At 46.5% G+C, this 26,933-nt stretch overlaps 11 protein-coding genes across 11 annotated transcripts; 3 read left to right on the top strand and 8 right to left on the bottom strand.

Moving 5' to 3' along the window:
- Positions 1 to 501: 501 nt before the first annotated feature.
- Positions 502 to 1,638, bottom strand: GL218_07858 (RNA polymerase II transcription factor B subunit 3; the record flags this gene model as incomplete). Its single annotated transcript, XM_033584634.1, has 1 exon — positions 502 to 1,638. One exon carries the CDS (start codon positions 1,636 to 1,638, stop codon positions 502 to 504), a length of 1,137 nt encoding a protein of 378 aa, XP_033441308.1.
- Positions 1,639 to 2,291: 653 nt separating this feature from the next.
- Positions 2,292 to 2,999, top strand: GL218_07859 (Nuclear movement protein nudC; the record flags this gene model as incomplete). The annotated part of the gene is made up of 3 exons (XM_033584635.1): positions 2,292 to 2,304; positions 2,376 to 2,578; positions 2,649 to 2,999. 3 exons carry the CDS (start codon positions 2,292 to 2,294, stop codon positions 2,997 to 2,999), a joined length of 567 nt encoding a protein of 188 aa, XP_033441309.1.
- Positions 3,000 to 3,704: 705 nt separating this feature from the next.
- On the bottom strand, positions 3,705 to 5,540 carry GL218_07860 (uncharacterized protein; the record flags this gene model as incomplete). Its single annotated transcript, XM_033584636.1, has 1 exon — positions 3,705 to 5,540. One exon carries the CDS (start codon positions 5,538 to 5,540, stop codon positions 3,705 to 3,707), a length of 1,836 nt encoding a protein of 611 aa, XP_033441367.1.
- A 696-nt stretch (positions 5,541 to 6,236) lies between these two features.
- Positions 6,237 to 7,239, bottom strand: GL218_07861 (Copper transport protein ctr4; the record flags this gene model as incomplete). Its single annotated transcript, XM_033584637.1, has 5 exons — positions 6,237 to 6,326; positions 6,386 to 6,419; positions 6,482 to 6,574; positions 6,654 to 7,027; positions 7,102 to 7,239. The coding sequence occupies 5 exons, from the start codon at positions 7,237 to 7,239 to the stop codon at positions 6,237 to 6,239; spliced, it is 729 nt and encodes a 242-aa protein (XP_033441366.1).
- A 1,141-nt stretch (positions 7,240 to 8,380) lies between these two features.
- On the bottom strand, positions 8,381 to 10,218 carry GL218_07862 (Spore wall maturation protein DIT1; the record flags this gene model as incomplete). The annotated part of the gene is made up of 5 exons (XM_033584638.1): positions 8,381 to 8,777; positions 8,856 to 8,923; positions 9,003 to 9,439; positions 9,492 to 10,002; positions 10,057 to 10,218. 5 exons carry the CDS (start codon positions 10,216 to 10,218, stop codon positions 8,381 to 8,383), a joined length of 1,575 nt encoding a protein of 524 aa, XP_033441365.1.
- Positions 10,219 to 12,219: 2,001 nt separating this feature from the next.
- GL218_07863 (uncharacterized protein) lies at positions 12,220 to 13,644 on the bottom strand (the record flags this gene model as incomplete). Its single annotated transcript, XM_033584639.1, has 1 exon — positions 12,220 to 13,644. The coding sequence occupies one exon, from the start codon at positions 13,642 to 13,644 to the stop codon at positions 12,220 to 12,222; it is 1,425 nt and encodes a 474-aa protein (XP_033441364.1).
- Positions 13,645 to 14,311: 667 nt separating this feature from the next.
- On the bottom strand, positions 14,312 to 15,450 carry GL218_07864 (26S proteasome regulatory subunit rpn11; the record flags this gene model as incomplete). The annotated part of the gene is made up of 3 exons (XM_033584640.1): positions 14,312 to 15,002; positions 15,058 to 15,311; positions 15,385 to 15,450. The coding sequence occupies 3 exons, from the start codon at positions 15,448 to 15,450 to the stop codon at positions 14,312 to 14,314; spliced, it is 1,011 nt and encodes a 336-aa protein (XP_033441370.1).
- A 1,076-nt stretch (positions 15,451 to 16,526) lies between these two features.
- GL218_07865 (Protein SERAC1) lies at positions 16,527 to 17,790 on the top strand (the record flags this gene model as incomplete). The annotated part of the gene is made up of 5 exons (XM_033584641.1): positions 16,527 to 16,582; positions 16,653 to 16,887; positions 16,938 to 17,330; positions 17,409 to 17,576; positions 17,704 to 17,790. 5 exons carry the CDS (start codon positions 16,527 to 16,529, stop codon positions 17,788 to 17,790), a joined length of 939 nt encoding a protein of 312 aa, XP_033441369.1.
- Positions 17,791 to 18,490: 700 nt separating this feature from the next.
- On the bottom strand, positions 18,491 to 21,945 carry GL218_07866 (uncharacterized protein; the record flags this gene model as incomplete). Its single annotated transcript, XM_033584642.1, has 8 exons — positions 18,491 to 19,034; positions 19,089 to 19,345; positions 19,404 to 19,432; positions 19,497 to 19,552; positions 19,607 to 20,325; positions 20,382 to 20,751; positions 20,811 to 21,030; positions 21,084 to 21,945. The coding sequence occupies 8 exons, from the start codon at positions 21,943 to 21,945 to the stop codon at positions 18,491 to 18,493; spliced, it is 3,057 nt and encodes a 1,018-aa protein (XP_033441327.1).
- Positions 21,946 to 23,800: 1,855 nt separating this feature from the next.
- Positions 23,801 to 25,869, top strand: GL218_07867 (uncharacterized protein; the record flags this gene model as incomplete). Its single annotated transcript, XM_033584643.1, has 3 exons — positions 23,801 to 23,987; positions 24,045 to 24,707; positions 25,676 to 25,869. 3 exons carry the CDS (start codon positions 23,801 to 23,803, stop codon positions 25,867 to 25,869), a joined length of 1,044 nt encoding a protein of 347 aa, XP_033441368.1.
- Positions 25,870 to 25,942: 73 nt separating this feature from the next.
- Positions 25,943 to 26,464, bottom strand: GL218_07868 (uncharacterized protein; the record flags this gene model as incomplete). Its single annotated transcript, XM_033584644.1, has 2 exons — positions 25,943 to 26,281; positions 26,363 to 26,464. The coding sequence occupies 2 exons, from the start codon at positions 26,462 to 26,464 to the stop codon at positions 25,943 to 25,945; spliced, it is 441 nt and encodes a 146-aa protein (XP_033441246.1).
- Positions 26,465 to 26,933: the final 469 nt, after the last annotated feature.

The raw sequence follows: 26,933 nt of genomic DNA on the forward strand, positions 1-26,933 counted from the left end.
GACGTACCGTTATATAAGAGATTCTAGGGGCTCAGCCCATACTGGCTCTTTCTTTTTTGCAACCACAGTTTTAACTACCATATCTTGACACGAAGTCTTAATCTATGAAGTGTATCAGTGGGGCATGTACTTATATCAAGTTCGCACTTGAAAATATGACTTAAGACTAATTATACTATTGCTTAAGCCCTCTTATAATGCGTATATTTCCTAATAATCAAGTTATTACTTGAAAGCGCATTAATACTATTATATTTAATGTTTTAATGTTAGAATCAACCGTATAAGTACCCTAGACCAAAGTTGTTGCGCACAGGCCAATGGTGAGACTTTTGTAAAAATTCGAACCCGAACCCGTTTCACTTTATTAGATAGTCGCGCAAGCCTTTCCGTGGCCACTGGCCACGGAAATATTGTGCACGGGCCAACATTAATTTTTATTATGGCTTCCTAAAGATTGGGTTGGGATGCTGAGGAGGGCAAACGTAATATCTACCCCCCCTACGTAAAAACATCCTCCTCAACCTTCACCCCCGTCGTCCTCCCCGTCCTCGCCGCCTCCTCCGCAGCTATCGTCCCAACCGCCTTCTGCGCATCCGCCTTCTCCTCCGCTATAAACACGCCTAGTCCCGCAAACGCATCAAACATGGCGCGCGCCTCGTACTCGTGGGCACTATATCCAGGGACACGATGGTCGTCGCGGCTACGCGCGTCCTCGAGCCATGGGTTATCGTAGCGTTCGTGCAGCTCGTACCGCGTGGGCTTGAGGTCCAGGCCTGCAAACGCGTCGTATGGCCGGAGGTAGTAATCGGCGTCCTCGTCGCGCTTGGATTTGTCTTTGAGGCCCCGGATCGAGAGGAGTGTGTCGGTAGATGTGGGGGCGGGTGTGTTGGATGCGTTGAGTAGGCTGGGGAAGTTTGAGCCTGCGATCTCGGCGACGCGCGCGCGCTTCTGCGCAATGATACGCGCTTGGACTTCTGCGGCGGTGCCGGGTTCGCCTCGCTCAAGGGCTTCCATTACTTCGGCGTTGATGGAGGCTTCTTCGGCGCGGGCGCGCTCTTCTTCCCGCTGGTCTTCGAGTCTGCGTTGGCGCGCAGCTTCTGCCTCTGCAGCTTCGCGCTGTTTGCGCAGCGAATCTGCTTCGCGACCCTTCCTTTTGTTCTTCTCGATATCGTCTTTATGTTTCTGCTCGTACGTAAGCAGCTTTTGCTCAGCATTCCGCTGCTCTGTCTCGTCCCCATTAACTAAGTCGAAAGTCAGGTCTTCGACCTGCTGCAGGTAATCGTTGTAGTCGCGGAGCGTGACGAAGTCGTCTTGGGTCATGTTGAAAACAGCTTGAACACGGCGGCGCAGGTCAACCTCCCGCTCGATCCTAAGGTCTTTAAAGAAGGCTGAACGGAAACCGCGTTGGCGCAAAGTCTTGGTGCAGGTGGCCACGGGGCATTGCGCGGGTCCTTTGCTGAAGATGTTATTGACACAATTAATGCACATTGGATGATAACACTCTGGGTTAATTAAGAATTCCATTTCTGTATTCAGATACCGTATGCGATTACACACCGGGCAGGTGTCGTCTGGGACATGGTCGAGCGGTCGCACGGTAAGTGTGGTGGCGGTGGGTATGTTCCTTCGAGACATGATTCCGTTTTACTTGCGAGTGTATGCAGAGCTTCTAATGCATATAGAACTACTAATGTATCTAGTGTTCGGCGTTACGTATCTCGTCCTGCGAGGTGGGTTAAATATGAGGAAGAAGGACGGTTAGAGCGGTGGATGGGTATGAGAAAGCCTAGTCGAATAGTAGTCATTCATTTGGGTTAAATCTCGTCTTGCGAGGGGTAAGTTTGTAATTAATTATGGTAAAACGTTGTCTAAAGTGTCTAAAGTGTTGTCCAAGATTCCTGTAAGGGATAACCACCAAGACAGCGGTAGGACGCGTTGTGGTAGAAGAAAGAAAGAATGCAGCTTAAAAGAAGTTCCCAAGTTTGATTTCACCTTTACATGTAGGTATGTTAGGTAATGTATACATGTACAGCCTGCAGGAAGCTAAAATTATTTACTTATTTCCTATTGGTCTATAATTCTTATAGAGGCAGCAGGGGTTCATGCCCCACTACCCAGGTTAATAAACAATTGCCCCTCCATCTTAAGCTTTCTGACTTTCAATAATGAACCTTAGCTTCTACGTCTTCGCTAGCCTTCTTATTGATTCTCCTGCTTAACTTGCAGCTACCTAACCTCACAATCAGCGCAGACAAACCCGATACCAAAACATTGTGAAATTATAAACAATGGCAGACAACGGTACGCGCACACATCTTAGACCCAAAATAGCACTATCCGTTACAAATAACTAACAAACTATATTATTATAGATCTCACTCCCGAGCAAGAAGCCATCGCCCGCGCCAAGGAAGCCGAGGAACAAGCAGCGCTGCCCTACAAATGGACCCAAACCATCGCTGACCTCGATATCAACATCACTGTTCCCGGAAACCTCAAGGCCCGAGATCTCGTTGTGGAGTTCAAGAAGCAGAAGCTCAAGGTCGGCATCAAGGGCCAAGATCCCATCATCGATGTGCGTATATACTTACCAAAGCTACAAACCACGATATACAATATTTATACCCGTACTAACTTATCCCCAGGGTGACCTCCCGCACACAATCCTAACCGAAGAATCCACCTGGACGCTCACTTCGTCACCGGACGGGACCAAGACAATCGAGGTCCACCTAGACAAGGCGAACAAGATGGAATGGTGGGCGCACGTCGTGACCACGGCGCCCAAGATCGACGTGACCAAAATTCAGCCCGATAACTCCAAGCTGAGCGATCTTGACGGCGAGACCCGCGGCATGGTCGAAAAGATGATGTACGACCAGCGCCAAAAGGAGATGGGCCTACCCTCCTCCGACGAACAGAAGAAGGCCGACATTCTTAAGAAGTTCCAGGCCCAGCACCCCGAGCTCGACTTTAGCAACGCCAAGGTAAATTAAGACATTTGTTCCCTACCAAGTCACGGAAGAATACAGTTAGGAAATACCGTGAGAACATGCTTGCTTGCTACATATAGTTATGAGATCACACGAAGTGTCAAGAACACGGAAAGGCTTTGGAATAAATGTGCATCTTATTAATGACGTAGTTATGTATATATAAGTGCCACGAGAGAAATGGAATGTGTAGGGTGAAACGAATCGCCAAAACCACGGAGGAGGCAAAAAAGACCAAGGGTAGAGGCGTCAGAGAGCCCTGCTCTGGTTTCATCTTGGAATCGCTAGTAATGACATAGCAGATGATAGCCGCTACGCATCAATTGTCAGATTAATAAGCGTTCCGTCGCGGTTGTCCGCAGTAAAGAATGAAAAACCGAAATATCAAAAACCACTTACATTAGGCATATAGCATGAACTTACTTACCTACTATCGACGGCTTCCTTCTGATTTATCATACCAGTTGCGAGTTTTAGGACATATTGGCCGTAATAAGGTGATGCATTGATGCTACCTACGAACCAAGCGTGTGTCGTCTACATGCAAATTGCTAAGGTGACGGGTCGCCCGCGAGGCTTGTCTCATGCGATAACCTTCTTCAACGATCAAGACCTCTGGTTGCAAGTTGAATATAAACCATATTCGCAGAACGGGCCGGAAATCAAACATATCACTTAGATCGAGTCAACGCAATTCCACGGTCCTCCTCAAGATTTAGCCAGTCTAGCCGCCTTAAAGCGACTCATCCGCTTTGGTCCACCTTGCTCTTCATCAAGCGGCTGGATAGGACTTTCATCTTCTTTCATAAACCCGCCCTGTTGATGGATGAGCTTGTTACGCATCTTGTAGTATTCTTCTGTCGCCTGCTTTTGTAGCATATTAGCGTCGAATTCGTCCGGCTCCCTCACTTCCGAAGATGGTTTATGCTCCAAGACAGAAGTCGCCAGGGTCTGGTTTGCCGGTCCTGAGGGGGTAGGACCAACGACATCGGGTGTATCTGGCATGATAGGGGTACCGCCCAGGGCTATCGGAGTTGCATTTATATGGGTATCATCATTCCTTGCCTTTCGGAACCGGGATACTTTCTTACTTGGTGCCGCTGTCGGTTGCGTTGTTGTGCTGCTGCCGCTGCGCTCCATGACAATGTCGGATAATGGGTCCACCTCGTGCTGCTTAGATTGTGATTGGGGCACTCGCTCCGGAGCTGACTCTGACGCTTCAGCTATATCAAGACTCTGGGCAAATCTAACACTCTTTTTGTTGTCTTGTTCTGACGACTGGTCTTCGGCTTCGGGTGGAATAATTGGTTGCCTTTCGACATTACCATTCAGAGCATCTTGGCCCTGACGTTTGATGCTTATCCGGCCAATACCTTCCATCACATCTTCCTCATCATCCATCGCCTGGGTCTTACTAAAGGAATAGTCGCTCAGCCGCTCTTTGAGTTCCAGCATTCGCCGCTTCCAATCATCGTCAACGGTAAGCTTAGTCTTACCCCATTCGTCTTCATCGTCATCATCATCCTCTTCATAGTCACTATGATCATCCGTATCGTCGCTCGTAGATCCTTCTTCTAGTTGCAACTCCGCAACAATAGGAGCCATCTCAAACTCCATCGTATCTTTGTTGTAACGAATCATATCTTCTCTCAGTGCAGCATCCTCTATAGATTCGTCGGCAGGGAGAATAGGGTCTGATATTATGCTCTGCTGATCCTTAGCTTTTTGCAGGATCTCTTCCAGTCTCTTGGCAGTTTCCGACTGCTCCAGCTCTTCTCCAGATTTTGTGTCTTCGCTAAACGTCACGCTTTTCTTCCTAGATGCAGATTTTACTTTCGCTTTTTCCTTGACCTGCGAACTATCAATCACATTTGGAGCATCCTTTGGCGAATCATTCACCTGAAGTTCCTTAGATTGATGGTTTGATGTACCCAAGTCGCCATTTGAGGTTGATTTGTCATCCTGTGTCTTCTGTGAGGGCTCGGACATTGGGGTAGGATCAGTGGGTGAAAAATCAGAAATTCCAGCCTTCCGAAGAGCTTCAAGAACTTGGGGTTGGGTATCTCCTGCGGTGCGTAAGCTATACGACACAATATTGTCATCGTCGTCTAGCTCCTCTAGTATTTCGGTGATTGGTAGTCCATCTTCATCAGTTGCGTCTGGATTTGCAACAATTGTGACAGCAGCAAGTCTATTTCCTGCCTCTTCATGCTGCTTACCAAGCGTGTCGATATTCTTGGAGACATAATCCAGCCGATTAGTGAGCGTGCTAATGATCTGCTCGACCTTCTTCGAGTCGTCACGCCCGAAGACGTCAACGAGCTCCTTCTCATTCAATAACTCGCCCTTAAACTTTTCCCGGGTGTTTTTCAAATCCTTCCGACTAGCTGCTGACGGTAGCGACTTCACATCAGCTCGCAGCGCCTCATACTCTTTCTTCCATTGTTTCCAGTGGTCAAGCGCATTAGAAAGTCTCGTGACATTTTCCTCTAACTTCTGCCGATGCCTTTCCAGGTCAAGAAAGCTGTCCTTAGCAGCAGCCATTCTGAAGGTTAGAAAGTAATGATATAGAAAATAATTGTTCGGGGGCAAACGCGATATGAGAAAGTGTTTTTTGATTAGCTGAAGAAAATGGAGTTTGTTCATTCCAAATTCCAAAGTTTCGAGTTGGAAGGAAAATGAGGCTAGTCTCCACCTATCACGTGCCATTATGAAAGACGAGCTCGGATCAGGTACCTAGGTACATCTCCTCATTAAGCACCCTGCTATCCCCCCTTTTTTGTTAAAAAAAACATGCTTTCGATATAATGGCTACCTACCTACCTAGGTACGCATCTAACTTAGAGAACGAGCAAGACCCACGACAATGGGAGATTAGGAACTTTCGGAGGGGAACGGGATCACTGGTATATCCTAAAATGAAAATAGAAGCTATTCAGCTGCATGGCTATCAAAGTAGACAACTAACATTTCTGTTGAGCATGGCAATCCTGTTATTTCTCAACTACTATATAAATAAATTTCAATTTATTAAACTGAAGGTCATGTTGCAAGGCATTGGTGATTATCAAGTATGGCTAGGTATTCTCTCATTACACGAAGCTAAAGGGATTAGACCTCCTAACCACGGAGTATCACATATTACGAGAATTAAAACACAGCTTTACATTAGCAAATCCTCCAAGAAAGAGTATAGTTGTAAAGTTTCATCATAGAGTCTTGGGATTGAATTATCATCTCCTAACCGCCAGTGTAATGCAAAGTGGTATATCGCGTTATCGTTAAAACCAACTCCTCGTATTTGACCTCATTCACATAACCCTTGCGAAACTAATCCAGCTTTTCATTAAGAATTGATACTGTTGGTTCGTGTCTTAGCCACAACATACAGTGGCTTCCTTAGCAGCACTTGTCTGTTGTCCACTAATATAATCGTTAGAATTGAAAGAAGGCATAGTACTTAAAGAGTTTCTTAAAGCACTTACCCGCCAAGTTTCTCCCATTGAAAGATGAAGCTGCCGATGTAGGCACCAATGAAGATGCAGATGATGATATAACCATTGTAGTACATGGCAAGCCTAATAAATAAGGTAGTTAGCCATGTCAATCTATTTTGATGTTGTCTGATAATATAGGGAATGAAATTGAGGGACTTACAGCATGAGGAAATATGCCACAACAAACTGAGCAGTGTGGAGGAAGGCACGGACAGCCTGTTCAAGGGGCTTGGGTCTATAGCCGTTGCTAGCCACAGGCTTGACCGAGGGTAGCTTTCCAGCAGAAGTCTGATCGGGTTTTGGTGAAGTGCGACCGTTCTCGTTATCGTTGCTAGCAACAGAAACAACGAGGCTGTGACTGGCATTCTTACGGACGAGGTAGTTGTCGTACTCTTTAACAGAACGGCGCAGGAATTCGAGTAGGATAGCAAGGAGAATGACACCAATGCAAGAGCCTGCAAACATTCCCTTTGATGTGATGTGCCAAGAGGAAGAAATGAAGCAGGCATCAACTGTATACCAGTTCCAGAGCATCTATTCATATTAGTTAGTACTTGCTGTTTCAAGTCTGAATAATGAATTAGGTATATGAGCATAAGATCACTTACGTTAATCTGACAACCTCCCCCCATATCCATATCCATATCCATATCCATCGAGGCAGTACTCGACGACGATGCAGCAGCAGTCATAGTCGGGGTTGCCATGTTCATGGTGCCGGACGTCGTCATTGATCCCATATCCATCTTAGCTGACGTATGAGAGTTGCGTCACAGGTTAAAATTTCAATACGAATTGTATGTTAATCCGATGGGCTGTGATTTCAACCTAGAGTCTAAGGGTCGTGTAGATGCAACTTAGGTAAGTACTAAATTTGTTACCGCTTTGGAATTGCACGGGACAAGAAAGAAAAGAGGAAAAAAAATAAAGACCTGGCAACAGAAAAGAATTAAGTTAAGAGTGGTGCGGCAGAAAGAATGAGAAGACAGTGGACGGAATAACTGTCAGGTCGAACCTTAATTATTTATGGTTACCATGGCTTTTGATGTCTTAACCTGATAGACTGACCGTTGAAGGAATTTACATGTAGTCACCCTTGTTGTACCACTGCATGGGCTGTAATAGTTCGATCCTGAAAATCCGTAGTTCTAAACTGTCGGTACCTTGGCATGTAAAATAACTACTGTAGGTACCTAACCTATTCTTGGGCCGGGAGCACATTTGAGCAAGTTATGGCCGTAAGGCCCACCTGCCACCTTACGATATTGTACAGTATAAGGTAGGAAACTACAACCTTTGCGGCGTTCTACTTACGCGCCTATTGGGTACCCTTAACTTATGTATTAATGGCAGTGGTTACACGAGAGAGCAAATATTATACATCTTCGCTTGTATCTTTGTTTATCTTCGCTATCGTTAAAGTTAAGCGTAAATCCTGCTCGGCTGCCATCGCGCTTTAATTGGTCTTTTATAATTTGATACTAATTCAACTTTAACCTATCATATTAATAGGCAGATACGACTAGTATTTCAGATTACTCATAACCCATATTAAACAGTCTCAACACGTGCAAAAAGAATTTATTATTACTTTTCTCAAAGACAGATTCATATCTAGATCCCTTATTGGAATCCTTAAGCGAGATCTATATCCCCAGTCTCGGAAAGTCTCCACAGTCTTTCTCCTATTCTGGCAAGAACATGTATGACAGTGTTCGCAGTGTCTTAGCACAGACTTATACGAAGACGTAATCGGTATCGCACTCTAGGGATGCTGGATTATGTGGCTGACACGAGGCGGAAGAAACGATCAGCCTTGATAGCTAAGTTAGCCTTCTGTGATACCTTCTTGGAAACACGGCATGGTCAGCAAATAACTTCGGCCACTTACGATGTACGACCCCCTCTAGACTTCACATTTTTCTGAGGCTCCGAAGGAATCTTTTCCCGCTTCGACGCCTCTCGCTTGCGACCATCAGCTCCACCCTGATCAGTGGCACACAGATCGAAATATACTGCGCCGCTGGGGTCGGTTCCGTCATCCTGTGCGGATAATTTTCCCGTCATTTCCCCAGTGGCAAGGGCTTCTCGCACTACCTTAGCCTTAGTGACATACAAAACCTCACTACCAGCTACCTTCGCCACGCAGTTATGCCAAGGAGTGGGAATGTGCAATAGGTCACGAGAAGTCATCGAGTTGCTGTTCGGCAAGAGTGATTCAACTGCTCTGACTAATTTGGGGTCAAAAAGTTGAATACCGAACTTGGGTCCAGCATTATTATGTCTAACGGGTACATGTCGTTAGTTTTGTCCCTATCAAAGCTGGTGCGGCAATGTCTCAGGTTAGGCCTGGGTAACTTACGCGTGGATCGACAACCGAATGTGGTTGGGGAAGAGTAGTTCCACAAGATTTGAGTATGCTTGGTTTCTCTATGATAATCGCAGTCAGTTGGTTTTCGCTGCTCTATATGACTCGAGGATAAAGTTTGGATAGGGAGAAGAGCTTTACCATCATCATCTCAAATGCTACTTTAGACGAGAGCTTCTTCTGCTTCGAGCGGCTCATTGTTCGCGTAAATGGATGGAGCTCAAGATCCTCAAGCATGAACCGCGAAAACCCACGATATAATGCTAGAACCCCGGCCTCTTGGGACTCAATCCTAGTTCGGAGCGCGGCCTTCTGCGATTGGCACCCAGCCATTAAGAGACGTCGGCAAAGTTCGGCTTCTACGGTTATTCGCGTCTGGACATAGTGATTGATTGACGGAATATCGAGGTTAGAAATCTTCGCAAGCTTTGACGGGCTATTGTACTTCTCCAACTCAAAGAGGTCGACAAGAGATTTGAAACCAATTCGGTCTATGTTACCCCTTTGGAAGCTGATTTCTCGATTCATCTTGATCAACTTCTGACTATACGCGTCCACATCTTTATCGTCGACACCAACTATATACGGTTAATACAATTTTCTAGAGTCAGGGGCAAAGATGGCACATACTGCAGTCGCTAAAAACATGTCCGTCGCTAATTATCCAGAGCTTTGCACCTGCGCTATATATCGCCTCGATGGCTTCAACGAAGCCGTGAAGATGTTCTAGAGCCAGCTGCTCGCCATGATCTGGGTCTTTACCAGTGACCTTGTCTGTATTGGTTGATTTACAGGGGAAGGCAGGCAGACAAAGTTCGAGCTTTTGACCCTGGGAAGTAAAATGGTGAACGCGCTCCGTAAAGTAAACCCGTCCAGAAACACACCACTTATCATCTTCACCTTGATATCGAAGGTGCGTGTCGAACAGAGACACTATCTTCTCCGTAACCAACTCAGTATAAAGATCAGAAGGACCCGGACCAGCCTGACCAGCGATAGCAAAGTTGGCCTGGCGAAGGAGCAACCGATTGAAGAATGCCTCAAACTCTCTCTTAGCATCCGTGGGGTTTACCAAGTTATCAAGGATAATTCCGGTAAAAGATCCATTCGAGGTTTGATATAGCTCGTACAGTTGCAAGCCCTGTAAGTCGTCGTCCAGCTCAGCGCAATAATATGGTGTCTTTTCTACGCTAACTGTGTCATTCCAAGTACAAAGGTCGACGCTTATGATATGCCAGTGTTCTCTGATTCGGGCTTCCTGCGGACCTGTGCAATACAAGAGGTTGCCATACGAGTCGCGAGAGAATGCGGCCTGAAATCGATAGTAAATCGACTCTCCTTCTTGGGGAATCTCCATGGTGGGCTGATGGCAACTCCCGCTGGCTGGTCCCTAGATGCGTGTTAGGTAAAGTTGGGGCAGCTCTTGAGGAACGGAACACCGAAAATATCCTGGGGATCCGGGATACATATCCGAATATATCCTGCTCAGTTTCCTCAGTCATTTCGGTTGTCAGTCTATCTAAACCGCTATAGATCCATTCATCCCCAACATTGAAGAGCTCGGCGTGCCCTAGTTTGTGTCAGAAACCCCGAATCAAGACCGCGTCGGAAAGTATCTCCATTTTAGAGAGTAGTAGGTCCAGGAAGACAGTTCCTTAGCGGCTCTTACAATAGTATCGAAAGTGAGGCACAAATATAAGAACTATAGCATCTTGAGCGTGACAGAATAGTCGAAGACTGGGATCCGGGGTTGAATTGAAGTCCTATGTTAGACAGACCTCGAAGCGCTGAGTCGCTACCCGTGTAAGGTTTGAGACATAGTCACGATCTTCGCAAGCGACAGCGTGTCTACACGCAACATAAAGTTCTAGAAAAGATACCCTCAAAGCAACAACTCGACCAGATACGTACATAGAATGAGAAGAAGTGGGGGGTATATAATATAGGGTGAGCTAATATGAGGTAGATGATCCTCAAGGTTGTCTCTCAATTAGGTATCGCGTGTCCATTCTGTCAGGTCAGCTACTGAATATCTGGGAGATATACTTGAGGTAAGTATGTGATTTTATTTTCTATAATTCTCTACTCCTATCCATTGAGAGTTCCTTTTTACCACTGACGTAGTATAGTCGCGGGCCCGATGAAGGAAAACTAAGAACTGAAAGGGGAACAAAAACCCACCCGTATACTACCTAGGTAGGTAATCGAGGACACAGAACTAGTCTCACCTCAAGGATATGCGAGTATCCATCTTCCCCTGTCAAACATCCATAATATTTCTTGCTTTGAGACTCTAGCTAGCCGTTTTGTATATGCATGCCTGTCTCATAGGAACCATATTTAGTTGGCTTACATGTCTAGATATAATGGTTGTTTCAGTAACGTTCTTGGGCTAACTGCACTTGATGTCGTTAGCTCCATATGACAACGGAAACCGCCGGCACCAACGTTCTTCTAAATCCCGTCGACTACCCGTAAAGGGGTCAGAGCGATGCTTCCCATAGTCTTACCTCAAATAAGGTTGCTTAATGTAACTTGACATGTGGATACGGGAGAATTATCTAAGGTTTCGAGATAATCGCTCGTACATAACTATTATATACTGCCATATACTACCCCTTTTTTTCCTAATTGGTTTCTATAATTCTAGAAATGGGTATAAAGGTAGCCACGTTAGGCTAAGTTATACTCGCGTACTTAGTATAGGTACCTCTTGACAAGGAATAACCAAGGTTTAGGCTATGTATTTCAACAACCCAAAAGTCGATGTGAATTGGGTTGTTAAGTGGTCAAGTCACTTGTAAGCCAGGTTCTGCTTTTTCCTCTTCAGTATTTTCTCCTTCCTCAGCGTTTGAAACCCAACTATACTCTAGTAGGCGAAGAGTTCCACCTAGGAATTATATTCATCCTGAGCCCAGACGATTCTTAATATTCAAACCCGAAAGCTTCCGAGATGTAGCAGTGCGATAGGACTGTAACCTGGAACTTGATATACGCGGACTTGTATCCTGTGGAACGTATACACTTATTCGCCTAATGTGTATTCTTCTCATTTCGCTATGATACTTGGACTCGAACATCATTACGCATCACCTACCAGGGATTAGTTATTTGTGGATCAAGGATAGAAAAAGTTGAAAATTCAATATTATTCATATCCAAAGAAACTGCCTACCTAAACCTAGGCGTACGCAACAAAGAACTTGAAGTTCAGAGCGCACGCATGATACCTCTTGCATACCTACCAGAGGTACATTTTCTCACTCACCTACTCAACTATCCATGTAGTTCCACGAAGGAACCCCTATTCAACGGTATATACGGTATACACCATCGGCAGACTTACTCACCTACCTGCTCACGCCCCGCTCGTCGAAAACGACCTCGGTATCTCTCCGAGTCTCCGCGGCGGCAACGCGTCTTCCGGCCGATCACTCGACGTAGACTTCGAAGTATGTCTGCGCGCCAAGTTGATCCTGCGAGAAATACTTTCCTTTATAGACGAGCCCTCACCATTAGCCTTACTCGAGCTTCGCCGTAGCCCGTCTAGGAACCTGACCTGTTTCTTCTTCTTCTCCGGGACGGTAGACAACTGATTACTCGTGGGCCTGCTACCCTGTAGGGCGTGCATGCCCTCGAATCCACGCGGTTGCTGCGTTACTACGCCGTCTTCGGCAACATCTACTACCCCGGCATGAGGGTCTACACCGTAGGACCGTAGCATGTCGTCGTGCTCTTTAACAGCTTGCTCCGCGCGATGTGTCGCCAGCACAGCCGCCACATCGATGCCTGCACGCGCCATCTCCGGCCTGGCGTTGACGTAGCGATCCGTAAACGGGATCCAAAAATCCTGCCCAAGTAGCGTGGGTAGCAATCTCGGCTCCAAGGCATGATTCGTACGTGCCGCCTTATCCAAAATCCAAAAAACATCACCAGCAATCGTCTCCAGCGCCAAATCCTCCTTCCTCTCATCATCATTACCATTATTATTATTATCCCCATCCTCCTCCCTTTCCACCTTCTCCTTTCCCCTTTCCTCCCCCCTACGAAGATAATCCACATACCCCGCCGCCGCATGATCCAACTGACTAGCCAAACCAAGCACCCACGCACCACTCACCCTCGAGCGCACCTTCTCCAGCTTCTCGAACCCATCGTCGAGGTACTTGATGCGCACGCGACACACCTTCGCACCCCCCACCCCGTTCCCCTTCACCGGCACCCCCACCGAGTCCGCAAACACATCGTACCCGCTAGCCGCAAGCCACGCGCGCACGTTGTCCTTGGCGTGCGCCGAGCACAGTATGCTCACGCGGGCGACGCGCCGCGCCGTGAACCCGTGGTCGACCAGGGCGCCTAGCCCGCAGATCGCGTACGACACGTGTTCGAGGGCCGCGGCGATGGTGTTGAAGACTTGCGCTAGCTCCGCTACGTTTAGGCTCGAGGTGCTCCAGGTGCCGCGGGGGTCCTCGCCGTTGGCAGTCGTCGGGAAGCGTTGGCGCGGCAGGCCGGGGCGTAGTGGACGTGTGTGCGCTGGGACAGGGGGGTGGGGGAGTTGTAGTCCCGCCGGGGCGGAACGGGTGGGCTGGAGCGGATAACCGGGTTGTTCGTTTTCGCGTCTGTTGGGATGTTGGCGGCGACTTAAGTTCTCTCTTACCTGGGCATTGTACCGGTTGCGGAGGTACGTGGGAGTCGTTGGGGTGGTTGGGCTAGACATCTCCTTCTGGTTAGGCATGCAGCACCAGACCAGGTTCAGGGACGATCTATCCGTATTAGAAGACATGGTGTTTGACTGGCGTAGGATACTCACTGTAGAATTAGTTAATAGTTTTCGATCGTCTTGTTAGTTGTCAGTAGACCTACGCTACGTTATGCTATGCTATGCTATGCTAACGTAGGACGAAACGAGACGACTGATTAGTGCTTTTTATTCGGCGACTGGAATACACGGATACGGATTTGGACGCGGGCTAGATTATATAATTTTTTAAAGAATGTCTTTGATCATAGGGGACGTCTTTGTAGATTCAATAATACTGTTTTTCTATAGCTTAATCTTCAAAGACCGACTAGTTCATTGGAGGAGGAACAATCCTAAAATTGAAGAATGGACCTAGTAGGAATATTGTTATTGTCTATAACAATGCCTAACAAGGACAAGGCGTAGACAATGCTGAGCGTAACCCTAGAAAACAAAGTCAACAACACATAGCCATGTAGAAGTCGAAACCTTTCACAGTGGAAAAAAACTAAGATGGTATTAGCATGGGTGGAAATATTCCCTTGTTCATGATACCTCGCTAGCACATATGCAAGACCGAGCCGTGAAACGAGCCGTTCATTATCGGGCTCTCTAGACCGGGCCCGCTAGCCCTTCCAACGCCTATGATACACTTGCTGAGGATCGAGACCTCAGATTGGAATTAAAATTTGTTCTCGAGAATGCAGATTTACAATTCCTCGTCCTCGACGTCCATATGATCCCCATTCGATTGGCCATTAGCCGCTGCATCCTTTTTGGGCATCGTAGCTTCTTTGTCGATCATCTGCCTCGACACGGAGACGATGTTGTCCTCGATAAGCTTCTGTCCAACATCCTCGAGATGCTTCTTGGGATCCAGCTTGCCGACGTAGCGCGTCTTGAGCTGGTCCTTGGTCAACTCGGTTTCCTCCTTGACTCTCTTCTCGTAGCCCTCGGCTAAGGTCACCAGTGTCTTGAAACGGTCCTTGTTCTGCTCGTCCTCGTGCCTAAAGTCTTCCATCTGTAGTGCTTCGGTCCATACGTGTTTGTGTAGGTTCATGAGCATGTTCTCCTCTAGCGCAGTCTTGCGGTAGTTGATGCCTATGGAGTAGTAGTGTCGGTTGAGCCCGTGGATAAGCGCTTGGATAGAGGGCTTATTGAGGTGACCCAAGTTGGAAGTACTCTGTCTCGGCTCTTGTCCGAGCATCAAGGATTGCGGGTTGATGAGGCGGAAAGCATCGATAACGACCTTTCCTTTAACTGACTGTATGGGATCGACGACGACGGCGACGGCTCTCGGTGTTAACTGTTCGAAACTTTGTTGGGTGTTGATGTCGACCGAGGAAAGCCAACATCCGAATCCGGGATGAGAGTGGTACCATCCAACGACCGACTCAGGTCTACACGGCAATATTAGTAAAAGTATAGGATGAGACGTAGACGAGACCATCTTACCGTCCGGTTTGCGTCAACATGTCCATCATCTTCTGCTGGAATACCGGGTCGACAGCTTCGACACTGACACCGGTACCGCTCTGGGGCATAGCAAAGACATCCACCACTCGTACTGTAAAATCGTCGACGAATTCTCCTAGCATAAGTCCCATGACTTCCATAGGCACACCTGCTCGTCCGTGTCGTAACATCTTGAGTAGCGCAAGGGAAGAAATGTATACGGTCTCGGAGTTATCGATTAGGTTTTGGTTATCCTATTTAGATAGTATATTAGCACATATCCGAGCTATCCAGGGTGTTTATATCATCGAGAGTTAAGCTTCTTACCGTCCCCGGGGCGGCACCGATTCCCATGCCGCTGGCACCGGCAAGCATTCTGTTCAACCGGTCCATCTTGATATGTCGGCGCTATCGCAGTATGAATTGCAGTAAGTTTACAAGGTGCACCAAGTCGTAGAATCAATGTAGATTTACGATTAGACTGGTAGGAATAACAGGTGAGAGTAGAGTGTAATAGTGCGCGGTAATGTTGAATGTTGGTAGAATTATTTGAGAGGGAATCTGTAAAAATGATAGAAGCTCACATCAAAATGCAGGCGTTGACGAAGCCCGGGTCTGCCTGCATAACGTACCTAAATTACCTAAGCATCTAAACGCTAAAAGCTATTAGCTTTTGATCGATAAGGGAGCTCGGGCCAGGTATAAGTTTCTATCACGTGAGTTGACAGTTCCTTGGAAAGTACCTATGTAACTCCATATGCCCATGTCCATATTTTCAGCCTTCATCAGCCTCGGTTAGTCGCATGTGTACCCTATAAGCACTAAATCTTTAGTGCCGTCATCATCGGAGCCAATCCCAACGTCGCTTCGTCGCCTAGTCCGGTCAAGAGATCAACCTGATCAACACCAACGGAAAGGTACATGTCAACTAATGAGGCCTATGCGCTAAACATATAAGAATTTCAAGCAAATCTGCGTTAATTTATAAAACATAGTAACTAGGTACCTATAATTAGATAATCAAGTGAAAGTATAAAGCTTTTTATAAGTGTTGATGTTCTTTCTCTGTGGTTATTAGAATCGCTAAATTGTAATTGTAATTTATGCAACCAAATATAAAAATCCACGGAGGTCATCCTTAGGCTCGGAGCGATCACGTACGTTTGCACTACACGGCCGAGCTGATATGATTCGGGCGGCCTACAGCTCCTTTGTTGGGTTCCATTCACTTACCTGATAACAAAATAAACCTCCGCTTACTTCATAATTCCAACCCTCCTTTACCTCGCCATGGGATCTGATAGGCTAGACCGGGGGGGTACACACAGCCTGCCTGGCTGCCGACAAGCTCGAGGTAGTCTACCCATTATAAGCCCATGTCCATACCAGGAGGCTATATATTCCCAATGTCCTCAACATCATCACCCGTCAAACATTTACTTCGGAGCTTCCAACGAACAAGCTTCACAATGTCTACTACATACGGTCTATTCCAAGTACACGACTCGGGGGAGGCCAAGGTTGAGTACGGAGTTTGAGACTTTTATAATAACTAGCTACATAATCCTTGAGTCTTTACTAACTTGGCATGTTAGTATCGTGCTCTTACACGGGCTACGAGGTGACATAGAGAAGACTTGGTCTAAAGACGGAGTTATATGGCCGAAAGATTTACTCCCCCTGGATGTACCCGAAAGCCGTATTTTCCTCTTCGGCTACGATACTAGCATTGCTCAGAAAGACCCCACGCGGGTCGCCAATACAGAAATCCACAGCGATGCTAACGATCTTTGCTCTAAGCTTGTGGCTGAGCGTTCGAGCACCGGCACGGTATGTATATCCAAGGTCTAGCTTAGGATTACTACTAACTTACTATCCAGGACAACCGCCCTATCATCTTCATCGCCCACAGTCTCGGCGGCCTAGTCGCAGCGCAGGTCCTCGTCCACGGCGACCAGCGCGCCGAGGCGTCGAGCGCCGAGGCCATCGCCAAGAACATCCGGGGCATGATATTCCTCGGGACGCCGTTCAGGGGGTCTCCCTCGGCGCGGAAAGCCGAAGCCGCTCGGCGGATCCTGCAGGTTTTCGGAGTCAACACGCAAGAGCATACGTTGAAGCTCCTCGGTGTCGACTCCGAGCGCTTGGACGAGCTCACTAGGGCTTTCCCGGAGGTCCTCAATAAACGTCGGGCTTCTAAGAACCCCTTGGATAGGATCGAGGCGTTCTTCTTCTACGAGATTTTGAAGACTAAGATTGGGTTTGGCTCGACTCAGGTTAGTACCTACCTACCTACCTAGACAACTTTCTGTGTTTCAATCAGTTCTCTCGAAGTAACAGGGTCACATTATTAGATCGTCGAGCCCGAGTCCGCCCAGCTACCAGGCTGCGGCGACGCAACCCCTATCCGCGCCGACCACATCGGCATCTGCAAATTCAAAACCCAGAAAGACGAGGGCTACGGCGTAGTCGTAGCCGCCATCCGAAAGATCATGATACCTACCGGCGGCGAATCTCAACAGGTAAAGTCACATGCCCATCTAGATATGTACCTAACAAAGGCTGGGGGGGGGGGGGGGGGGGAGAGAGAAGTGTAACAATTCGGTGTACATAGGATGTCCTGCTAACTAACCGTTACACCACTCACAGGGAACCAAGATCATCAACATCCTGGGCCGAGCGGTAAACGTCGCAGCTGACGACATCAACATCCAGAACCAGACAGTCAACTTCTAAAGAGGATACAACCGAGGGAGATCTCATGCAGGCTACCGATCCAATACCAGTGGCAATTTTCAAAAGGCGTGGCTTAGCCGAGGGGGGGAGGGAAAGGAAGGACAAGGACAAGTTATGTTATGTACCTAACCTAGTAAATAGCGCATCTTGTATCGACCTACTAATTCCACCGTGCCGGGCACGTTGTTGCAGAGCTATGTATATACACGTGTGGCTCGCCGTATGTATATTACCATTCAGCCCCCAAATCTGCACCGGAATCCCTGGCCTATCACATCCATCTCCCTATGCTATTCGCCAGAGGCGCAATCCCAGGCTCTGGTACCGATGTTCAGCTGAAACACCATTACAAGCTATCAGCTGTCCATTTTTTCCTATTTATTCACGATTCGGGAATAGTGTTTCTGCGGAGAAAATCCCATCTTGGGAATTAGTACTGGGGGTAAGTACCTATAAGTAAGACATCTTTGCGTAGAAGGTTAGCATGGATATGTAAAAGTAGCATTCTAGACCCCTAGTTGTTTGATTTCAAATTACCTAGCTTCATGTCGCCCCTCTGTAGAGGAGGTGTCAGTACGTGTATTCGATTAAGAAAACTATCTATGAAATCCTACGTATTTCCAAAGGAGTGGAATCACCACATCACCATATCATAATCTTACATCAGAAGTACCTCAACGTCCGGTGATGTAAGTTCACCTCACCTCTTCCTCTTCTTCGACTTTTTCTTCTGCTTAGATTTCAGAACCTCGTCGCTTGAATCATCTACATCGGACGTCCTCTTTTTCCTCTTCGACTTATTTTTAGGTTTTCTCACCTCATCGCTATCGTCATCCCCAGAGTCGTCGTCACTGTCATTTTCATTGTCGTCGTCACCATCGTCGTCGTCGTCGTCATCGCTGGAATTCTCATAGGGGAAGTCCTCCGAACTACCTTCCTCGGACTCCAGCCTTTTGCCCGTCTTTTTCCTCTTGTTGCTGTTGCTTTTCTCGTACGCGTAGATCGGGTCCGCGCGACGCGTTACTACCGGGTAGCCTGGCCAATTGTCCAGTCTGAGGATTCCGTCCCGGGCTAGTTGGGAGTCGTCTTTTCCAAGGCTAAGCTCTTTGAGGTAACTGTCGAATTCGATAGCTCTCTCTGCGACCTTAGCAAAGTGTTCTTTTCTAATTTCAAGAGGCTTCCCCTGACTCCTAGCTTCGTAGTTGGCAATGGCGATCGCGGTCTGGAAAGCATTTCGGATTTGCCTATGGTGAAATACATGTTAGATGATGTTATAGTACTATTATAGCTTGACTCACCGTCCATTCCAAGGACGCAGCTGCAATTTTTTCAATCTGTTGAATTGCTTCTCTGCGTATTTAAGTATCTCCTTTTTCGGAAATTTAAAGTCTCTCTCTTCGCTGTCAAACTCGTCTTTTAGCCTGTCTAGGTTGTTCTCCCAGATTTGCAAAGTTCTTGCTCGGTTTAGTTTAGGATAATAAAGAGAGAGATGAATACGAGATTTGAATGCTCTGTCGATAGTCCCGACTCTGTTAGTAGTAAGGAAGAGAATACCCTATCGCTTACATGTTAGCGTTTCTTTACTAATGGTCACTACACAATATGTTACTGACGCTATAGTACTCCAATGTCCGTAAGAAGACTGTTTTATCATTCTGTCGTTAGTACATGGCATGTACAATAAACATTGGAAGGCAAATACTCACCTGACACGATAGCGTTGCGTGTAATATCGTGGTTTGTGCGTCTACTCAGAAATATACTATATCTCACTTAGTAAAGCCCTCTCTAAGTCACTTGGGATACGCCATCTTACTCAGCTTCGTCGAGGAGAAGTACGCAACCCCATTTATGGGCTAGCTGAAAGTTCCTCTCGAGATTCGTCTCCACAAGCTGCGCATTGTCCCCTATATCGCCACATGTGACTGGGAATAGCGGTCGCTTGGTATGATCAGCCACGCACTCGGCAGTGCTTGTCTTTCCAACGCCGGGCTCGCCGTGGAGGAGGATGGTAAGGCCCTTGCCTTTTCCTTGAACTAGGTCTATTGGTGATAGCATACCCTCGCCCTGGGGTCCTTGATTGTGGGGCTTTTGGTGATACTCGACCAATGCGAGAATAGTGTCTTTGATAGGGTCATCAATAACGAGGTTTTTCCAGCCGTTCTTGTATTCGACTTCGCGGAGAAGATCGATATCGAATGTTGCCCATCTTCTGGTATGGAGAACGAAGCCAAAGACCTTGGGAGGTAGTAATACCAGTTGGTCGTCCGTTAGTTGGTCCACAAGCCACGTCGAATTAAGAATAGATCGTTTTTGGTTCCTAAACTCGTTGCGATCCTTTTCGTCAACTTCAAAATCGTCGTAAACTACATCGTTTCCACAGCACCCTACTGCATCACATATCGAACAATAGGGATAAATATCTTTTAGCTCTCGCGGGTCATCATCCGCAAGGTTCTCGACCCCGATCTCTGGCTTGTTCTCTGGCTGTTCAACAAACGAGAGCTGAAAGTCAATAATGACCTCGGACTCAACCTAGATACTGCTGTTAGAAGTGCACTGTGATGCATGGCGCCATAGTATCACCATACCTGCTCTGGGCGTTTATCGAGGGTTAGTCCCTTGTATAGTTTGTGCGCCGTCTTAGCCGGATTCGATAGTTCTGCAAATTTCTTCCCCCTTTCCAGTAGTTCGTTTCGGAGGTTTTTACTATCAGCTTCAATTTCGAGAGGGATGACTGGGAGCGATGTAATCTCTCTTGCGCCATCAAACTTTGGCATCTGAAATGTTTGGTTGACAGGTCCATATTGCTTGCCATCAAAGTGCATATAGAAGCACTCAATAATGAGTGATCCGGTGGAATATCCCGCTTCTTTCAGCTTGATCGACGCATGGTTGGTAGGAGGCTCTTTCCACGGGTTTAAAATATCTCGACCACCTGTTACTTTGAGTATACGATATCTATTCCGACGTCAGTATATCATTTGATGTACTAAGTAAGAATATCTGAAATCTCTTACAGCTGAACTTGGTTCTTGCCCGTCGTTCGTACTTCATCTCCAGTTTTAAATATGTACCAAAGATCCTCGAAAAAGACCATCTGTCCGATAGGACTTAATCGATGTCGTAGGTTAACTTTAGGCTGTAGATATTTACGTATCATGTCGCACAAGAGGTTAAGATGGACTTGTGCCTCTTCCGTCTCTGTCTCGTTCGGAACACCATGGTATCCGCCAGACGCTGCTTCTTATGTCAATCTACAACATCATTGAAATTTAGAGAAGGCTACATACGGGGAGTTTTATTAGTGATCTTTTGAAGGTGGTCCTGTAACTTATCGGTATATTCAACTAGAAGTTTGAATGGTTTGAAGAATACAAGCTTGTGCCGGTGCTGACCAACAACTGTCTCAAGCCCAGTCACTTCTTTAAGTACCCTTAACAGGATTGGTGATCTAATTCGGATACGATAAGGTGTCCCCGGCTTTTCCCTACTTGCTGCACTTGGTATAAAGTCATGTTGACTCGGCATTTCAAGGCCCGATAATTTGCCTTGAGGATTTTGTTGGCCTGGAAGTTGAATCTTCTCGGTTTTGCGGATTATATCATATCTCGGCTCTTCTATCAGTACTTCAATTACTGGCTTCGGTGTCGGATCAAGCTCTGCTACGTGCTGCCAAGTATTCGTGCTAGCTTTCGGATCAAGGTCGACTCTCACGCCATACTCTGACCAGGTAAGCTCGTTAATCACGCCAGTACTTGGTGGAATAGACACTGGTGCTTGCTCATCCAGTTGTGGTTCGGGCTCCTTAAGGATCTTTCGAAGTGACTTTTCGAGGTGTAGTATACGATCTTCCACTAAGTTAAGATATGATTGAGATTGTGCTAGCCTTCGATTGGCTTTTTTACGTCTCTCTGGAAGTCCCTCGGGATCATCATGATAGGATTCGTTATATAGGAGCATTCTCCATTTCCTATCAGTTATTTTATCATCCTCGGCTAGTTCGGCGGCGAGATCAGATTTTTTCTTTACGTTCTCTTCTTGCTGTCCATCATTCTCGGTCGTGCCCTGATCTACATCTTTTCCGTTCACTTCCTCTGCTCCAGCGTCGTTGGATAACCCTTCATTATCATCATGACTATCATCTGTTGCCATGGTGGAATTGTATGATGAGATGGTGTCGGCGTTTGTGAGAAGGGATGAGGTATTAGACGATGAATCATCTATAGTCGCCGCCATTCAAATCATTCAAGTTGTAAATGATAGTGCAGATGAATTCATATGAGGCTCTGAGCAAATCTTTGTAGAATTAAACCAAAAGAACTTTCTAAGCTGCCCTGCGCCTCAAAGTATAAGTTTAGGGTAACTATGATTATAATTCTGTAAGGATAAGGCTACGAGTTCTCATGACAACTCCTTTCCTTCCTTTCTAGTCGGTCCGAAGTATTAATAGGTATGGATGTTGGGTAATAATCTACATGTACATATAGTTATCAAGGCTGTAGGAAACTGAGAACCCCCACCTCCCTTTAATAGACTAGAGTTTCTGAGCTGAGAGAGCCGCATTAGTGGCACGACATTTATTGCTGCTTACATCAAGTCTACCAATTATATTTTCGCCCAAGTTGACAAGGATTCCAAATATACATATGTACAGGACAATCCACCACCAAAGGAGTCGCACTGTATACGAGACCATACTATAGCTTTACGTATGTACCTAATATACCTTGCAAGCCACAGGGTTCGACATTAGGTATCACCAGCCGTATGTATCACTATCCTCTTGCTTTATGGAACAAGATTTATTTTTTATGAAACAAAAGGTTAAACTAAAATGATAAGTAGACGTCGCGATGGAAGTTGAAGGCCGAAATCTGCAAATAGACGGAAAAGCAGTCAATGCGGCCCAAGGCGACGTTTCCGTTGAAAATCAACATATTGATCAGAGAAAGGACCATGAAATTAACCAGAATCACCAAACTAGTGTGGTTATTAACAATCAATATGACAAGGGCATCTATGAACGTCGCATGGTACCAGCAGACCCTGCTGCCTCATTTATTGATCAATTATTATTGAGGGCTATTATCCTCGCTCAAAGCGATGACATTGAATATGACGATCGTGTCAGAAGCCACGTCCATGCTGAACAAGCCAATCGCTTGACTGAGCATATGTACGTCGCTCTATTGCCTATATTATACGAGAGCTAATCACCTATCCAAATTCAGTGCCTCACTATGGGATAATACATCACCAGCAGTTAATAATCTCAATAAGTCCATTCGAAAGTTTCGGACGCAAGTATTAGAGCCAGAGATAGGCAAGGACAATACGCCGACTATCCCACATAAGTCATTAGAGGATTCGGTAACTTGGGTCCGGGCAAGTTTAGCTTGTGCAATTTCTCAATCGAGAGACGTTTACACGACCCGAAGGAGCACCTCACTTCTTCTTCTTGATCTTAAGAAGCATATCTATCCTTATTGCTATTGGGTTAGCTTGCTTAGGAATCAACATAAAACATGTTGCTTGAGCGGTAAGCTTCGATATAATGGGATCTAAGATTGTCTTCTAATATTAATATTATCAGATGCATTCGGCTGTTTGATATCGGTAAGTCTTAAGTCTTAAAGTATTATCTTTGAGTCTTTAAGTGCACTTCACTTACATAGTTATAGGCTACTATAGGAGGTGTTAAAATTGACTCTGCTATTCTCAGATGTCTAGACGAACTCGCACAGATGTTTTATCACGCCGAAGATTACCTTGCTCTTTGCGCATCTCGCACTCTTGACAAGTCTCTTCATGAGGAGACCGTTCAAGCGTTTGAAACATTAGCAACACTACTTCAACAATTACTCGAATATGCCTGGCGAGGCAATAAATTAACCAGTATGTATGTACACCCGATTAGCGTTATATGGACAACTGACTATTAAAAAAAGAAAGTCAAAAGCAAGATATAACACGCCAAACGGACGACCTTAAGAAAAGTCTATTTGAGATGAATATAAAGTCTAAGACATTGAAGAATCCAATCAGAGCAAATGATCTCAATACATACCACAGCGGAGACCTTGGTTTATACGTCCTTCGGACTTTCAAGACGTTTCTCAACTCAGCTGCTTCACAGAGCTCGGCGGATAGCATACCATACCGCAGGAAGGAAACTTTAAAAGAAAATGTTCCATGTAAGGTAAATGATGGTATGTGGTAAAATTGCACACCTAAACTATAACGCTGCATAGGTACTGATAAGATTTTACCAGGACCCTCACCCGCTACAGTAGCAACACAGTACCTACTTCATGATCAAAGCCGAGTAATCCAAGACTTTGAGGATGCCGCATCGCCGAGCAACATCGACAACGAGGAGATGCGCCAACTATCCGCCTTGACTAAACAAGAAGAATTCAAAGCCTGGCTACAAGAAGACAGCAAAGCTACAAAGCTCCTCATACACGGCGGCCTCGACGACAGCAGTACCATCTCCGCGCTCACCTACCTCTGCGCACGTATCCCCATGGAATACCTCCGGAAAACTCGCTCTGGATTCATATGCCTCCACTACTTCTGCAGCCTGCAAAGGGCGCGTCGTGAAGGCTGCGCCGACGCATTCGACATCGTGCGCAGTCTCTGCGGTCAGCTTCTTACGCACGCCGAGTTAGCATCTGACTTCGACCTAAGCTTCCTCGACAAAAAATGGCTGCAGGGGATCCGCGAACAGAACTTCGTCAAAACGTGCCAGTTATTCCTGCGTCTCTTAAAGCAGCTTGACAGGAAGAAAGTGATGGTATTCTGCTTTATAGATTCTATCTCGCTCTACGAGACAGGCAACCTGCGGCACAATACCGAGAGGCTCTTTTCCTCGCTTGAGGAGTATTCCAAGTCCCAAAGACGCCGGCAAAGGGGTAAGCGGCCGAATCTTATATTCAAGCTGCTTGTGACGGATGCTATGGCGACTGGTTATGTGCGCAAGTATTTTAGGAGAAAAGGGGAGATGATAGATATGGATGAAGGCGAGGAGCGTGGAGATAATGATGATGTAGATTTAGATGTCCTTTACGGTTAATTTTTAACCTACTTAGATGTTTCTATCTGGGTGTATACAAAGGTGGTATAATCTGGCCTCCTTTTCAGGCCCACTAAACTCACCCCTTTTTCTATACCGGGGAAGATGTACCTAGGCAATCAGACGGTAGCAAGCTTCATTGGCTTAAATTCGCTTAAACTCTACTTATTCCTGGCTGGAACCAATCAATATCCATATGAAACGCACTACCGAATTCAATGTTGCGCTATCTGGTTATTAAACGGCATATGCGGCTACTGCAACTCTCTGTGGGAAGGTGCAAGAGAAAAGTGAATATTCAAGATTTTGGAGGGAAAAGTGGATTCATTAGAATCTTTACCAATAACTACAACATTCTTTACAACATCCTTCTAACATATCATTTCGCACCCCCAATGACGCTAAGGTAATCAATCTATCCACGTCGATACACATTCCTAAGGCCTCAAGTGAGTAGATCATCGAGTTTAATTGTACGGCAACCGGTCGCCTAAGAGAACAAATTGTTCGCCTCGTCAACAGCCTTGGCGTGGGCCTCTGCAGACATCTCCCTTAAAACTTCGTCGCGAGGCTTAAACTTGCGGAGGATGAGCTCTGGTAGACCTTTCTGTTAGAACTATCGTGTCCTTCGACAGCTGTGCTGGGGAGCAGACACCATAACTTACCGCCTGTGATTCCGTTCTGGTCTTCCTGTACCATCAGAACGCGGTCCGATTGGGACCAAGCCATGAGCTGGATACGATAGACCTAATAAAGTAAGTCGAAAGACCATTGACAGGGGGCACTGATTGCTAGACCTTGAAATAGGGATTCTTCGTGTCGGGAAAGCGGAGAACGCCAATGTCGACGAGAGTCTTTTCGTGGTTTTCCTTTTTGTAGATGAGTGCCTCGAGAGAGTTAATGGTTGCTCCCGTCTGGGCAACGATATTGGCGAGGATAGTGATGTTAATCTGGGTCGACTCGCGAATATCCGCGTCGTTTATGAGGTTTACGAACCATGATTCAACCTGGCCGACAAGGCAACTCGTAAGTACTATGATCGTTAAGACTTGACAAAGGGAAGAGAAGCAGGAGTTAGCAAATGGTAGTTGGGGAACTAGAGACCTCTTTGACGATGGCAATGTCGGGAGATCCGTCGAATTTGAACACGTTGATCCCAGACTTAATAAGCTTGTCCGTTCGCTTGATGGCTTCTCCGTCGGGCTCCATGAGAGGGCACTGCATCATGGCACCGACGACCCGGTCCCAAGTGCGCTCGGTTGGTGCGATTTTGTCGATCGTCTTGACTGCGCCGGCAATCATGACCTTGAGGCGCTCGTCAATCGTCTTGATCGACTCATTGTTAAGGTCACCATATGCCGGCGCCAGCTTGACAGTCAGATAGTCCAGTCGGGAGCTGTCCTTAACATCGATCTAACCGGAAGAGATTCGATGTCAGTTCAACATATTATAGAGGTAGGCGATGAGAGTATCCCCTCGGAGACGATTAGATACCTTGGTGAAGTCGAAGTCCTGGATCAGTCTTTCAATCGATGGGACATGGCCAAAGACGTTCGTGAAGGCTAGCGCTGCGGTGGCAGGCTTGTTGGCAGACATGTTGGCAGTTGATGAGCGAGGTGATTGTCGAAGGAAGTGGTTTTTAGGTATGATAGCACAAGGGTAACAGATACAGTGCGATATCTTGGAGGGCGCGAATGCTGGGATATTGAAACCTCTCTCTAACCTTATATATTCACAGGATGCCAATGGCTTCGGTTCTTAGATACCATAAGCTACATATTCAGCTAATCTGAAATTGCAACACACTACTGCAGGCTCTGCCTTCCTGCTTCCGGTTATATGCTCGGTATATCATGTCTATAGTGTATTGGTCGTGGCGTGCCAGCGCTGCAGTTATGTAACTCTCCCCTCTATCATCTAGGACGATTTATACCCAATTGTCTAAAGCAAGGTTGTAGTGAATGGTTGCCCCTGATATTACACACCCCTTATACAACCTATCAGGTGCGAGAGGTCCTTCTGCCTGCGTGCCCGAGTTTATGAGTACGAGGAATATGCCCAATTT

This window comes from Daldinia childiae, assembly GCF_008694065.1.
Source record: "Daldinia childiae strain JS-1345 chromosome Unknown Scaffold10, whole genome shotgun sequence".
NCBI classification, from domain to species: Eukaryota; Fungi; Ascomycota; class Sordariomycetes; order Xylariales; family Hypoxylaceae; genus Daldinia; species Daldinia childiae.